At 45.4% G+C, this 16,383-nt stretch overlaps 2 protein-coding genes across 4 annotated transcripts in view; one reads left to right on the top strand and one right to left on the bottom strand.

The window, feature by feature from the left end:
• Positions 1-9,114, bottom strand: part of GGA1 (golgi associated, gamma adaptin ear containing, ARF binding protein 1) — a 139,133-nt gene extending 130,019 nt beyond the window's left edge. Inside the window, exon 1 of one of the 2 annotated variants that reach the window (XM_033929907.1) lies at positions 8,937-9,114. In XM_033929907.1, the coding sequence (XP_033785798.1) occupies positions 8,937-8,964 (28 nt within the window). In that variant the 5' untranslated portion in view covers positions 8,965-9,114. The remainder of the gene's footprint in view (positions 1-8,936) is intronic. The other variant, XM_033929908.1, reaches the window with a different exon arrangement.
• The window catches only part of LGALS2 (galectin 2), a 101,694-nt gene continuing 94,398 nt past the window's right edge, over positions 9,088-16,383 (top strand). Inside the window, exon 1 of one of the 2 annotated variants that reach the window (XM_033929911.1) lies at positions 9,088-9,223. The gene's annotated coding sequence lies outside the window, so the exon portion shown is untranslated. The remainder of the gene's footprint in view (positions 9,224-16,383) is intronic. The other variant, XM_033929910.1, reaches the window with a different exon arrangement.

Below are 16,383 nucleotides of genomic sequence, written 5' to 3'. Positions count from 1 at the left end.
TACAGTGAGAGAGTAGAGAAACTGTGCCTCTTCTCCCTTGAACAGAGGAGACATGATTGAAACATTCAAGATAATGAAGGGAATAGACTTAGTAGATAAAGACAGGTTGTTCACCCTCTCCAAGGTAGAGAGAACAAGAGGGCACTCTCTAAAGTTAAAAGGGGATAGATTCCGTACAAATATGGAAATTCTTCACCCAGAGAGTGGTAGAAAACTAGAATGCTCTTCCAGAGGCTATTATAGGGGAAAACACCCTCCAGGGATTCAAGACAAAGTTAGACAAGTTCTTGCTAAACCAGAACGTACGCAGGTAAGGCTGGTCTCAGTTAGGGCACTGGTCTTTGACCTAACGGCAGCCGTGGGAGCGGACTGCTGGGCACGATGGACCACTGGTCTGACCCAGCAGCAGCAATTCTTATGTTCCTAACTAAAAGGGAAGCCAGAATCTGCCCGCTTCTATCATCAGCTGGGATGCCCTGCACAACACCAAGAACATTAAAATAATCTATCAGCACCACTTCCTCTTTGGACTGCCAGTCGTACAGACACCAATTGTAACCTCCACCCCCATGGATTCTCTCCACTTGACCGGGGGTGGAAACACAGCCTGCGCCCTGAAACCTGGAGGATTTTTTTTTACTCATGACGCATACAAGGTTAGAGGGCAAGTGAGCTTCCAGGGGAATTGACCCCGAGTCCAGGAAGGGCGGCACACAGCAGGCTGGCTCCACAGATCTTCCAAAGTTTCTCAGTGAAGCAGCAGTCCAGTTCGGCGGGACTGAACCATTTCCTCTGACGGAGGACCACCACAAAGGGATCTCAAGGCTCTCAGGCCACCGAAAAAGTTGAATTTTAAGAAAAAAATAAGAAAAAGATGCAGAGTAAATCCAAAAGACTTCTGCATGGATTGCTTGCACAAATTGAAACTGCAGGGGGCTCTAACTCTCTCTAAGGTGGGAGGAACATGTGCTCGGAAAAGTGTTTGGATTTCTGCAACTCCCGGATTGCGGGAAGGGATTGAACACCTAGCGTACTGAACCTGGAAGAGACGCAAGAAAATGCCAATTGCGACCTTAGGAATGGCTTCTGCTAAATCTATACTGAAGGCCTGTAAGTCACATTACGCTTTCATGCCCATCCTCAAGGCTTAATAAACCAGCACAAGCTAGCTCAGATTTGTTTCATACACTATTCGGCCATATGACCTTCCAAGATATTGTTTCTTTTTTTTATTCTTCACATGAAAGAACAGTCATACAGGGTCAGAGCAATTGTCCATCTAGCCCAGTTTCCTGTTTCCAGAAATGGCCAATCCCGGCTACAGTACCTGGCAGAAACCCAAATAGTAGCAACATGCTAGCAGATTTCTCACTCATGGTGATTTTACCATCATTTTCAACTATTTGAGCAAGTCTGGAAGAGGGCTAGTTGTCTTTATTTTTTTTTAAGTAGTTGAAAGGTTATTAGACAAAGTTTTCTAACATCAGAATTCACTGTGCTCTTTTGGAAGGACAGAATTATTGGTCTTCTAGTAACGGAATGGGACAATTCAGTATGGCCAATTCAGTGCAGCCAGTTAAGTGTGACTGTTTCATCACTGCCAGTTCATCTTGGGCAGTTTAGCATGGCCAGTTCATTGCGGGACGTTTCATTAAAGTAATTCTGGATCTGATAGGAGACTTATTTCCTTTCATAAGTGTAAATAATTTCATATGCATATTTTCAAACCTGGCTGGCAAATACAGTCAAACCTTGGTTTGCGAGTGTTTTGCAAGATGAGCAAAACATTTTTGCAAATCATGACTCGCAAACTGAGCATTGACTCGATTTGCTAGTCCCCTCGCCCACGAACCGGCATCGCCCCCCTCACCCGCACAAACTGAAGCCTTACCCCTATCTAGCTCCAGCACGCAGCACCAACCCACAGGAAGTGCTGATGCCCGAAGATCGTGCTGCTTGCCAGACTGGGCCTTGAGCATCTGCGCATGCTCAAGGCCTTCTGGCTCTCGTTCTCTCCAAGAATCTTGGAGAGAGGCGGGAGCCAGAAGGGCGGGCATTCGCGAGGGGGGTCGGTGGTGTTTGCGAGCGGGGGGGGATGTGGAAGTGCACCAGTGGCCTTGGGGGTGGGTCTTTTGGGGATGTGGTGGGGTGGAGCAGCGCCGGTGGCTGCGAGGGGGGAGGAGGAGATGGAACCAATCAAGTGAATTTCCCTTACTTCCTAAGGGGAAACTCGCTTTGATATACGAGTAATTTAGCTTACGAGCATGCTTCTGGAATGAATTATGCTCGTAAACCAAAGTTCCACTGTACAGTGGTGCCTCGCACAGCGAACGCCTCGCACAGCGAACGCTGCGCACAACGAACTTTATGTCTTGATTCGTACAACGGACTTCGTTTCACACAACGAAGTCCGGGGTTCCTGCGGGGTTGGATCGCAGCGGGGTTGGTCGAGCCGCGAGGGTAGTCTCCTTCTCCTTACCTGCCCTGTCGCAGCACACAGCCGAACGGAAATCTTCCCGATGTCAGCGCTGACGTCGGAGGGAGGGCTTAAGCAAAGCCCTCACTTCCTCCGACGTCAGCGCTGACATCAGGAAGACTTCCGTTCGGCTGTGTGCGGCTGCGGCAGGGCAGGTAGGAAGAAGGCAATGGCGAACGAAAGAGGGGGGAGGGGGCGGTCCGCCCCGAAGAATGTGCACAGCTGGTCAGGTCCCCCGATCGACCGACAACAGGCCCGGCCGACAAACCTCCCTGCCCTGTAGCCGCGAATCTAAATTACCTCTTACAGCAGCTTCAATAATCCAGCTGCTGTAAGAAGGTAATTTAGATTCGCGGCTACAGGACAGGGAGATTTGTCCGACCGGGCCTGTTCTGTTGTCGGTCGGGTGCAAAAGCGCCACAAAGGTGGAGGCAGGGAGGGAGGAAAGGTGGAGTGGAGAAGAAAAGACGCTTAAGGGGGGAGAAGGCCGCTGAAAGCACATGTTGGAGCAGGGGATGAGAGGGAGGGAGAGAAGGGGAAATATTGGACAAGGGCAGAAGGGATGCTAAATCATAGGGTGACAGGCAGAGAGAACAACAGGAAAAAGAGTGGAAGCAATCTTGAACCCTGAGGGTGAGGGCAGAGAGAGGTGGTGAGATGATTGATCATGGGGAGAGGGACAAAAGGGAATAGAGATGGGATAGGAAGATAGTGGAAGTAAAAGGACAGGGAGATGTATGTTTTTAGATGTATCTAAATAAAAATAATAACAAAAAATTTATCTTTTTTATGTCATCTTAGCATATTTTATGCTGCAGAACGAATTATTTTTTTTTACATGTATTCCTATGGGAAAACGCGTTTCACATAACGAACGTTTCACATAACAAACTTGCTCCTGGAACCAATTAAGTTCGTTGTGTGAGGCACCACTGTATTTGTAAAATTCAAGCAAGCCAACTTCACTGTATTTTTTCTTCAAATCTGAATCGCACTGGATCTCAATTACTTCCACTTGCATATGATTAGGCACTGATTCTATGGGCTCCTTTTACTACGCTGCAATAGCGATTTTCGCACAAGCAGGATTTTAGCGCACATTAAACCCACGCTACGCGTCTAGAACTAACACCAGCTCAATGCTGGCATTAAGGTCTAGCCCATGCGGCAATTCAGCGCGCGCTAAAACTGCTATCGCAGCTTAGTAAAAGGAGCCCAATATTGAGAAAATCGAAGAAGATACAAAAAACTTGTCTTCCAAAGATTTAAAGTCTGCAAATATTGTTTCAAAGTCAGTTCGACATTTTTGATATGAAGCAATTTTACCTAAACTTGATTTGTTTATGTTGTATGTCGGAAAGTGTGTTAAATCTTCATTTCCCCCCCCCCCCAACTGTTTTTCCCAAAGAACTAGCTTACATTGACTTGATCACACGTTTGTAATGATCTGATCTTTTCCTTGCAATTTTAAATTTAAACTGTTTGTGTTTTGTTATATCAATCATGAAGGATAAATCTTGTAACCATACTGGATCAGAAAACAGCCTTGTGTCTTGATTTTTAGTTATTAAAAATTGACACATTTCTTCTTTCAAGTCCCAGAATTGTTTAAGGACCTTGGAGCAGGATAGCCAATGTACCTCGGTAAAGTAGGACAAACCGGAATATTCGCTTTCTAATTCATTTAAGAAAGCAGAAAATTGTCACTGATTTAAGCCTCAAGATATTATGAGATTGATAAGATCTTATGAGATTGATAATTTTTTAGACAAATGCCAACACATTCTCCATGTTTATTACCTTTGTGCATAATGCCCTCAAAATCTTTCCTCGCTTCTCTCTCCTTATACACCTCCCAGAGAACTTCGTTCCTTAGATAAGTCACTCTTTAACGTTACCCTTCTCCTCCTCTGCCAATTCCAGACTTCGTTCCTTTCATCTAGCTGCCTCCTATGCCTGGAATAAATTACCCAAGTTTGTCCGTCAGGCCCCTTCCCTTTCCTTGTTTAAAAGCAGACTGAAATCCCACCTTTTTGATATAGCTTTCAATCCTTAATCCTACTCCTCTGCCCTCCAACTCAGCCAGCTGATTAACCGTTCCCCTTAACTGTATCCATGACATCTTGTTTGTCTGTCTTGCCTGTTTAGATTGTAAACTCTTTCCAGCAGGGACTGTTTTCTTACTCTTTGTGACTCTGTACAGTGCTAATTGAGCTACGCATCCAATGTCCATACTCTCGTCACAAGCAATGGAAAAAGCTTCGAAATTAGATGTTTTTGCTTTGATTTGATCACTTAAATTGCCAGCCAAATCAGTAATTCTTTATGCAACTGTATTTCGAGACAAAAGATTGTTTGAAAAACCTTCATACTTACAGGACAAATAATTTCTGCAGCTTTAATTACTAAATCAACTACAGTGAAGTGGATAAATATAAATAATTACTATGCGCACAAAACTTCTCCACTCAATCAGCTGAGAGTAATGCCTTTAACGGAAGAAAAAGCCTCAGGTTTGCTTAGGTAGGGCATAAATGCTCAAGCCTCCTCCATCCACATCATTGGCAGAAAAAACTTCCATAAAGACTCTACACTTGCCGCTAAGCTGGCTTTAAATATGGGACAAAAATCGCTTAAATAGCAATGTTGCCAAATGTGCTGAAATGTAAACGTGGCATCTCTTAAAAGCCAACGGTTCACAGTCCATTACCACTTCTTCAGGGCTTCTTGACACCCCACTTCTTCACACAACTCTGTAAAAAATAAAATATAACTCTCTTTCCTATCCTTAGCAGGCTCTCTCTAATTGGACCAAGCCTTCCTGCCCCGGCTAGCCGCAATCCCGCCCCCCCAAGATCGAGGCAAGAGTGAGCCCAAGACCTCTTGCCCTGGCAAGCCGTGATCCCCAAGACAAGATCAGGGCAAGAGGGAGCCCAAGCCCTCTTGCCCCGGCAAGCCGCAAATCCCCCCCCCCCATGTGCCTAAGGCCCCACCCACAGGAGGGTCCTAAGGCTATTGGGCCAATTCTGGTTGGCCCAGGCACCTCAGGCCCCACCTGTGGGCGGGGTTTGAGCCACCTGGGCCAATCAGGCCCTAAGGCTCGCCATTCGAAGGATGGTTGGCCTGCCGGATGGACGGGCTTGGGACTCATCTGTTCGGCCAACTTGTACAGGTACGGGGAGGGAGAGGTGTCGGTAGGGGGGGGTCTTGCGGGTCGGCCGATTGGGGGTGCGTCGAGGGCAGGAGGGCCTGGGATCACTCCTGCCCGTATCTTAGTGGGGGGTAGCCGGGCCAGGAGGGAACCCAAGCCCTCCTGGCCAGATTGTAATCGGCGGGGGGGGGAGGGGGGTCGTGGCTCACCAGGGCAAGAGGGCTTGGGCTCCCTCTTGCCCCGATCTTGTCGGGGGGGGGGGGGGGTCGCGGCTTGACGGGGCAGGGGGGCTTGGGCTTCCTCCTGTCCCGATCTTGTCAGGAGGGGGAAGGGAGTTGTGTATTCTGTAACCGGTGTTGTTTTTGACAAACACCGGTTACAGAATTCAGCTTTTAGGTGAAGGACTGGCTCCTCCTTCACCTAAAAGCTTTTGTGTTGGGTGTTTGGGACTTAGGCTTTTTTTGTTGATTATATGTTGTTATATGTAGTGGGCGTTTAAACAGCTGAATGTTTTTTTGGATAATGAACATTTTCCCTGCTTCTACTTTCAACGTTTAGGGCCTTAGGCCAAAAGGGGACTTAGACGTTATTTTTGATTATGCCCCTATGAGTGTTTAGCCATTAACTCCGACAAGGCGTAGCTTGCATGCACCACCGCTTCACTTTCTTGTGATACTTTAGTAAACATGAACTGTTGTTTTTTCAGTCCCAACTTGAGCTCTTTCAACTTTTCTTGTCTCATTAATCCTTCATAATTGTCATATCTTGATTTATGCTGTTCATTGTGCTGTTTAATGTTATATATAACTTTGCACACTAATAGCATTATTACATATCAAGCAAATTATTTTATCTTTTACTTTACAGCAAAAATACTCCCAATTCCCATTTTTCTTGGGAATTTTGATGTTCAGCAATTTTTCGTTTAGTTTTACTACCACTGGTTTTGATAAAGTCATTGACTACAAAGAGCTAAATAAAATGAGTAATCGTTAGGACAAAAAAATTAACATCTCAATAAAAAAATTTGTATCTTTTCTTAAATATTAACTTACCAGACACAGAATAATTGCACAATTTAATAAGTGTAACATAAATAAACCTATACTTGTATTTTTATTGTACTTCAAGGGTTAATATTTCATGTTATGCACACCAAGCAAGTCAATACAACTCTAATGGCATGATTGGTATTATTATTGTCTGATTCACTGCCAGTATTAGTGGGGGGGGGGGATGGTACTTTATGACTAGAGGTGTGAACTTGTCTCGGGTACCAAAGACGTCTGCATCGTAGTACTTAAGAATAAGCAACTGGTTATTCTCGTACATTGTTTTCGACTGGCTTAGATAGGCGACTGCTTGGCCCGATAGATTGCAGGAGAAATTTTATGACTCTAGTTATGACACCTAAGGTCACTTCCGGCATTAACCACGCCTTCTGTGACCTTAGGCACCTCTGTAGTTGTAAGAATAGTGCAATTGCTGTATGCACCTCCATTTTTTAATGATGCAGTCAATTACCACAACAATTAAATTCAATTAAGCTAATTAAGATATGTGGCTTTACTGCATCTATCGCAACCTTAATGCACCATTAGTAGAATCCAAGCCTAGATGCATCCAGGGCAGGATTAATTCGTCGAGGACCCCTAGGCACCCAAGTACACTGGGCCCCCTGCCCTGGCACACCCCACCACGCGCCCAGGCGGAAACAGGAAGCTGCGTCAGAGGGAAATTTGGGCAAGCAGCATTGATTGCACAATTACAGTTTCTGTTGCCTTTCTTACCCGGGTTGCTTGCTTGTCTTACTTTCTGTTGATGGGGGGGCCACGTTGCTGATCAAGGTGTGGCCCAAGTTGCCGATCGGGGGGGGGGGGGGCCCACGTTACCGATCGGTGCTGTAGGGGCCCATCGCCGTTTGGAAAAAACAATGTTGATGCCCTCCTTCATCGGGCCCCCCTGACCATTTTGGGCCCTAGGCACGTGCCTACTTGGCCTATTGGTTAATCCTGCCCTGGATGCATCATGTCTCCCTATTAGTATGTATTATATCTCTTATTTGAAATTTAGTGCTGTTAATAAGTATATTATCATCCCATTATTAAATTTCAATTTACTGACTCTACCTCATTCATTATATTTATGTTTATATTTGGTCTTTTTACTATTGTTATGCTGTTAACAAAATTGTAAGTTTATATTGAATTATACCTGCTATACACTGCCTTGGGTGAATCTCTTCATAAAAGTAGTTAATAAATCCAAAATAAATACACTCCTCCCTTGCTGCACAATACACCTGAACAGACTGGCAGTATTAAAATCCAGGCTAGAAGACCACTTTTTTTTAAGATTCCTTTTAACTCCCTGATTAACCCCCTACTTGTCCTGTTTGATTAGATTGGAAGCTCTACTGAGAAGGGAGCTTCTCTTGAATGTTTTAAAGTACAGTACTGTGTACATCCAGCAGCACTATAGAAATTGTTAGTAGGAAGACAAGGAGGATAGTGATGCCAGCAGGTTACCCAGACCTGGTTTTGAACTTAAATCCCAAAACACAGGTATTCGTACCCCTTATGACACAGGTGTCAAAGTCGGTCCTCGAGGGCCGGAATCCAGTCGGGTTTTCAGGATTTCCCCAATGAATATGCATGAGATCTATGTGCATGCACTGCTTTCAATGCATATTCATTGGGGAAATCCTGAAAACCCGACTGGATTACGGCCCTCGAGGAGGGACTTTGACACCCCTGCCTTATGAGCACTAAAATCTGTATCATAATGCACCAGAATGGGAGCATTAAAAAGTCAGGACTGGTCCAAAAGCTTCCCCCTGGAACCGGGAAACTTGGCGGCTACGCGAGTGCTTGAGCACCCTCGTATTAACAAATCCCTAAGTGTTCATGGCTAAATGCCACTGGCGTAGACCTCTGCTTCCCCTCGCCAACTTCTGAGTAGTTGTCTGCTAGGAATGAAGGGTAAGAATGGATCCTGGAGTTAGACCTGCACCAATAAAAACACATAAACTGTCCTGGGGAAAACAATTCCTCCGCGTTGCACCTGCCCCGGTGAGGGGGGAGGGGGAAGAACAAGACTATCACGCGAATGAATTGTTGTGTCTGGAAGGGGGGGGGGGGGGTTGTAATCACGCGCCGGTGTTGACGTCACTCTATCCTCGCGGCCCATTCCCGGAAGCAGGATCTAGAGCAGCCCCCCCTTCCATTTCCTCCTCACCAACCCCCCCCCCCCCCCAAAGCCTTTGCCCGGCCAGTTTCACTCAGCAGCTTCCAGTCTGGCAACACTTACTAATCCGCGACTCCAGACTCTCCTCCATCTCCCAGTCTCCTCTCCGTCGCGGCTGCAGCTTCCACCAACCGTAACTCTCGCGAGATTTTCAAAGAGAGAACGCCTTAAAAGGGCAGAGCTAGCACCGCCCCCTCCCCTGGGTCTTAAAGCGGCGAGTAAGTCGCCTAGGACCGCGGTTCTAGCGGTGTAAAAGAGAAGAGCAGGATGCATGCAAGAAAAGAAAACTAACATTTAAACCTGCTCTACGAGTGTAATAGCGGGGCCCGAGTGGTAACTTGGCTAAGCAGGTAAGACTCCCAGACTATCTTCTCTCGCCCCCCCCCCCACTTCCTCTTGCTATTGTGGGTGGGCTCCGACTTCTCCTATAGCCATGCCTCTTTAACCACAGTATGTAAAGCAATGGAAGGTGGGAGTCGCCGTATGCAAATATACTTCATGAATATTCGAAGCAAGACACCGGAAGTTTCCATCTCGCACTAGGGCACGTGAGAGAGAACCTGGTGTAGCCAGTGCGATGGAGTTAGCGCAGGGCACGGGGTTGTTTAGCAAAATTAGTGCAGAGTTTGAGGCTCTCACTCAAGAAAAAGCCATGCTGAGGGAGACAGAGTCATCGAGTCCAGTGTTCTGCATTCTGTCTGAAAGTGGCCAGTACCCCGCAGATCTCAAAAGCACATGCTATATTTTTCCAGGGGCTGAAGGATATTCAAAACCCTAAATCTTGTGCCTTTCTCAAGGTCACCTGAACTTTTTCCTGCCGATCGTTACTCCTTACAATGGGTTCCAGTTAGTTCTTACTATTGGCATATCTGAGACAGTTCTCTTATGGTGGTTCTCCTTTCTTAGTGAACCCTCTTGCCTTGTTTCTCTCCCTCCCATCCTCAACATCAGTCTCTTGGTTTTACTAATCCAGTCTCTTGTCGGAGAAATCATAATTCTAAGCTAACATCTCCTGGTCTCCACTTACATCAGAGGTGTCAAACTCAAATACATAGTGGGCCAAAATTAAAAACTTGGACAAAGTCGCGGGCCAACCTTGATATTTATTGGAAAAAATGTCTACAATTGAAGTTTTCCTTCTCGGCAAACTTTTAATAAAAAAATAAAAAAAGATAAACCAAATAATAATTGTACAACTTCAGAAGGATAGACAATGGGGCTCATAAAACAAAAAAAGTCTAAAAAGTGGCTTAAATGGGTACTTAGATGATCAAAAAGCATGATCGTCCAAGTACCCATAATCAAAGCTGGTTTTAGACATATCTAAAACCATCTTAGGCCTTTCCCCTGACTCTAAATGCATAGAGCGAAAATAGGCGCTTTTAGAGGCGGAGAAAGAGCGGGAGGTGGGCCAACCTAGACATAGCCGTATAGCAGGTATAATCAAAGGTTTAGACAGGTTGCCTAGTCGGCAATTATACGTTTGACTTAGACTAGGGATCTCAAAGTCCCTCCTTGAGGGCCGCAATCCAGTTGGGTTTTCAGGATTTCCCCAATGAATATGCATTGAAAGCAGTGCATGCACATAGATCTCATGCATATTCATTGAGGAAATCCTGAAAACCCGACTGGATTGCGGCCCTCAAGGAGGGACTTTGAGACCCCTGACTTAGACCAAGTCAAAATAGGTATAAGTGCGGAAAAGGGTCCACTGAGCTGATCGCGGTTGCCGTGATCAGTGGCGCCAGCAACATGCTTACCCCCTACCGCAATGATCGTGGCAGGAGAGATAGCTTATCTCTCCTTCCGTGATGGTGATCACCCACCTCTCCGAACTGCAGCACCTTGGGGTGAGGATCGCGGCAGGGCATCTCCCCTGCCATGATCCTTACCCCAAAGTGCTGCGATTCATGGGGGGGGGATCACCATCATGGCAGGAGAGATGAGCCATCTCTCCTGCCGCGATCTTTTTTTTTTTTTTCCCTTTCCCTCCTGTCCCAGTGACTACCCAACCCCCCCCCCCCAACAATGATCGGGCCAGGAGGGAGTCCAAGCCCTTCTGACCCAGCAAATCCCCTATCCCCCATCCCCACTAAGATATGGGCAGGAGGGATCCCAGGCCCTCCTGCCCTCGGTGCACCCCCCCCACCCAATCGCCCCCCCCAACCATTGATTGGCCCCTCACCCGCCAACCCCCCTGACCCCTCATCACCACCCCGACACCCCCCCTCCCGGTACCTCAAAACAGTTGGCCGGACCGACGGGTCCTGAGCCTGTCCATCCTGCAGGCCTGCCATCTGTCAAGTGGTGGGCCTTAGGACCTGATTGGCCCAGGCGCCTCAAACCCTGCCCACAGATGGGGCCTGAGGCACCTGGGTGAACCGCAATTGGCCCAGAAGCCTTAGGCCCCACCTGTGGGCGGGGCCTTAGGCACATGGGCTGGGTTGGACCCATGTGCCTAAGGCCCCACCTACAGGAGGGGCCTAAGGCTACTGGGCCAATTCTGGTTGGCCTAGGCGCCTCAGGCCCCACCTGTGGGCGGGGTTTGAGGTACCTGGGCCAATCAGGCCTTAAGGCCCGCCATTCGATGGATGGCCAACTGTTTTGAGGTATGGGGTGGAGGTCACACGGTCATGGGTGGGGGGTTGATCGGAGGTTCGGGGGGGGCAATCGTGGGGGGAGGGGGTGCGCCTAGGGCAGGAGGGCCTGGGATCACCCCTGCCTGAATTTTAGTGGGGGTAGGGGGTTTCGCTGGGGTAGGAGGGCTTGGGCTCCCTTCTGGCCCGATCATTGGGGGGGGGGGTTGTTTGTGTCACCACAGCAGGAGGGCTTGTGCTCCCTCTTGGCCCAATCGTTGTCGGAGGTGAGGGGGGGTTGTGTCGTCATGGCAGGAGGGCTTGGGCTCCCTCCTTCCCCGATCGTGTCGGCAGAGTTGCAGTTTCGCCGGGGCAGGAGGGCTGGACTCCCTGCTGCCCTGATCGTGTCAGGAGGGTCGCAGTTTCGCCGGGGCAGGAGGGCTTGTGGGGGAGGGGAGGGGGTTATAGATCGCTGCAGGAGAGATTGTCTATCTCTCCTGCCGTGATCGTTGCTGGGGAGGAGGTGGATTCTGTAACCGGTGTTCTTTTTGACAGATGCCGGTTACAGAATCCAGCTTTTAGGTGAAGGACTGGCTTCTCCTTTGCCTAAAAGCTCTTGTGTTGGGCGGTTGGGACTTAGGCTTTTTTTCTTGATTATATATTGTAAGTGTAGACGTAGTGGTGGTCTGGGCGTTTAAGCAGCTGAACGTAGAGATAGGCCATTATCAAAAAATCCCTCCTTTTTGACGTTGGGGTTTTTTTTTTAAGAATGGACATTTTTCCTGCTTCTACTTTTAACATTTAGGGTTAAGGCTAAAAGGGGACTTGGATGTTTTTTTTTATTATGCCTCTCTACATGTTTAAAAAACAATGATGCAATTTACAACTAGCCCATGACATGTAAATAGCTGAGCTAAACTTAAAACGGAAAAACTACAAAGAGATTAAAACCAGAAAGGGCTGAAAGAAAATACCATGTGAATTAGCAACATATGTTTGAAAAAGCATAAAAATATAATTATAAAAACCATTACGTGAAGCAGAGAAAACGAATAGGAATATAGAAAAACACTAGCACTGGAAAAGAATGTGTGCCAGAAAACAAAATGCCAGAATTAGAATGTGATCAAAAGACTATATACAACAAGGGATTAAAAGAAGAAAAAATGATGAAAAAATCAATACTTACCAAAAAAACAATTGCGGAAGAGTCCAGTGCTACTGCAACGCAGTGTGAGACTGTGAAAAGAGCCGGAGAATGCCGCGGGAACATGTAAAAAAGTCAAACGTGATGACATGCCTAATGGGGACATGAGCCAATTGGGTCAAAAAATTGTCTCCTGTTGGGCCAGCTCTAGTAGACATTTGATATTTTCTCGCGGGCCAAATATAATTACACTGTGGGCCTGAGTTTGACAGTGGAAAATCAATTGCTTATACACCTAAGCAGCAGCGGGTCCAGCCGCTACAACCAGGAGCCCATAGACTTGAAAATAAAACTGTCTACCTGCATAAATAACTGTTAAGCATATATTTCCATTAGAGACATACAATTACTAGACGTATTTCTTCATATAGCTAGATAAGTGATAGTATTACTTAACTAACTTGTATTTCTACATATAGATTGATAAGTGATAATACTGTTTAATAACCAATAATTCTACATATAGATTGATAAATGATAATACTATTTACCTCCAAAAGAACCTACATACACTCAGAGCCTGATAGCTATTAATACTAGATATCCTCTAAATAACCATATATCTTTATATAACCTGTCAAGCTGATAGTACTGTATTTCTGCATTACCTCATAGATCATGTTAAATTGATAGTACTGTTTATCTCCAAAACCACCTGACAAGCATAGACAAATTGCTACTGCCGATACTCTTATATCCCACTGATAGATCTCCTTAATCCTACTTAACACTGTTAGCTCCCCATGAACCAACAATACCCTATATAATATTGATAGCCGCACACCAAGTACCTAACTCCAGACTCTCTGACTCCCTAAACAAAAATAACTATGCCTCCCAATTTATCTACAATCACACTCCTACATTTAATATTCTTCCTACTCCTAACCAACAGAAAAGCAGAAGGATATCATACATCCTCTATCCCAACCTTAACAAAATCCCATAGATTCCATCCACCTACCAGAAAACAATACTCGCCCAGAAACTTGATAGACTGCTCCTCACTCAACCATATCAGCATACCAACCAACTGGAGAAATAGACCAACCCTAAAACCAAAATCGGTAAACCACAACTATCACCCACTAACCAAAGAAAATCTCCTCCACCCAAACTGCTCACCCACTCCCCAAACACTTAACACTACATTATCCTGTGCATATATGAACATCAGATCAATAAGCACAAAAGCAGACCTTATTAAGGACTGGATAATTAAAAAACAACTAAGCTGCTTATTCCTATCCGAAACCTGGTTAACCTCAGAATCCGATCCCTCCATCACAGAACTCTGCCCAATGGGTTATAAAATTGAATTAATCTGCAGAAAAAAAAACCGTGGTGGAGGCCTAGCCATCATACTCAAAAACAACATCAATATAAAGACCCTAGACAAACATTCCACTCCCCACCTAGATCTCCTAGCCTGTCAACTATCCGATGATTCTCTCATAGAAACTCTAACATGCATCCTCTATTACTCAACACCAAGAAAATGGAATGACAACAAACAAGCGCTTGAAGAATTTATTTACCAGAACTCCCTAACATCACCTCATAACCTTCTCCTAGGAGACATAAACCTCCATCTAGAAGATCACACCTCAAAACAAGTAATAAATTTACTCTCATACCTCAATGCACTAAACTACCAGATGCTCAATCCCCAATCCACACACGAAAAAGGACACCAATTAGATCTTGCTGCTTATATGACCCAACATCTTCACAAACCCAAAATCAATATCTCTAATGGGGCATGGCACCCCTCCCTTTGGTCAGATCACTATAAATACACCTTTGACATCAACTGGCCTCAAAACATTAACAAACAACCTCCAATAAAAACCTCCTTCAAAACACGCCAAAAAATCGAACCCTCCATATTCTGGGATAAAGCAGACCACGCCACCACCAACATAGCTCCTAACGAATTTATATCCCAATGGAGATCCATAAGCGAAACCATTCTAAATGAGCTAGCCCCAGAAAAACTAAAATTCAAAATATGCAGACCTTCTGATAAATGGTTCGACGCCGAACTTCTCCAATCTAAAAAACTCTGCAGACAACTAGAAAGAGTCTGGAAAAAAAACAAGAGTTTAGAACACACTAAAACTGCATGGAGATACCAAATTAATCAATACAAAACCAAACTCAAGGAAAAACGAAAAGCCTACTACTCCAATATTATAGGCAAAAAAATCCCAGACACAAAAAAGCTATTTAATCTATTAAAGAACCTCACAGATACCAAACCTTACCTCTCCACCCAAGGTATCCACCCACCAACAGCCATCCACCTAGCAGACCATTTCAAAAACAAGATCACCAATATCAGATCTACATTCATCAACACACACACCCATCTAGAAAAGATAACAACAAACCCATCAACTAGCGAAGCCATCGTAGCAGACAGAAGCTGGTCCGATTTCCCAATTCTAGTCTGGTCGGATATGAACCGACTCTACAATAAATACAGCCATGCTTCCAGTGACCTAAATAATTGCCCCACCTACATATTATCAAAAGCCTCCACCACATTCAAAACCAACTTCATGCTATGGATTCAAACCACATTGACAGAAGGCCAATTCCCACAGGACCTAGGAGAGATCTTAATCACTCCAATCATAAAGGATCACAAAGGCCCAATAGATAGTCCCTCCAATTACAGACCTATCGCTTCAATACCATTGTACGTTAAAATAATAGAAGGCCTAGTGGCACAATACCTCACCGAATATCTGGAAAAACATAACCTACTCCACCCCTCACAATCAGGATTCCGAACTAACCATAGTACAGAAACACTACTTGTCACATTACTAGATACAGCCCGACAACACATCAGTAAAGGAAAAAAAATGATATTAATACAATTAGACCTCTCCGCAGCATTTGACCTAGTTGACCACACCTTATTACTACAAATTCTCGACGCCATAGGAATCTCAGGCAAGGTCTACAAATGGTTTCAGGGGTTCCTCAAATCTAGAACCTACAGGGTAAAATACAATGATATCAAATCAGAACCATGGACAAATCCCTGCGGAGTTCCACAAGGATCACCTCTCTCACCTACGCTCTTCAACCTCTTTATCTCCTCTCTAGGAGCCACTTTAGATACCCTAGATGTCACATCTTTCAGCTATGCTGATGACATCACCATAATCCTCCCATTCGACCCATCAGAGACCACCACCACAACAAAGGTAGAAACAACCTTAGACACAGTAGAAAAATGGATGATGGATCACAAACTAAAACTAAATTCTGAAAAAAACAAAATTCCTTTTGCTCGAAAAAGCCCAAACTCCTACCATCACTGAACTGAAAATCAAAAATACCAAATACCCAATACAACCCGAACTAAAACTCCTAGGAGTTACGATAGACAGATGTTATACAATGCAGCCCCAGATCAACAAAACAACCCAGAAAGCTTTTCTAACCATGAGAAATCTCTGTAAAATCAGAAAATTCTTTGACCAAGCACAATTTAGACTAATCGTCCAATCCCTAGTCTTAGGTCTGCTGGATTATTGCAACTCCCTATATCTTCCTTGTCCAGCCACTATGATAAAACAACTCCAGACCATACAAAACACCGCCCTCAGATTGATCTACTCACTCAAAAAATATGATCACATAACAGCTGCCTTCTTAGACTCTCACTGGCTACCCATACAGGCACGAATCCAGTTCAAATTCTACTGCC

This window comes from Geotrypetes seraphini, chromosome 2 (assembly GCF_902459505.1).
Source record: "Geotrypetes seraphini chromosome 2, aGeoSer1.1, whole genome shotgun sequence".
Taxonomy (NCBI): Eukaryota; Metazoa; Chordata; class Amphibia; order Gymnophiona; family Dermophiidae; genus Geotrypetes; species Geotrypetes seraphini.
Note: the sequence above shows the minus strand (reverse complement) of the source record. Positions and strands in the feature narration are given on the sequence as shown.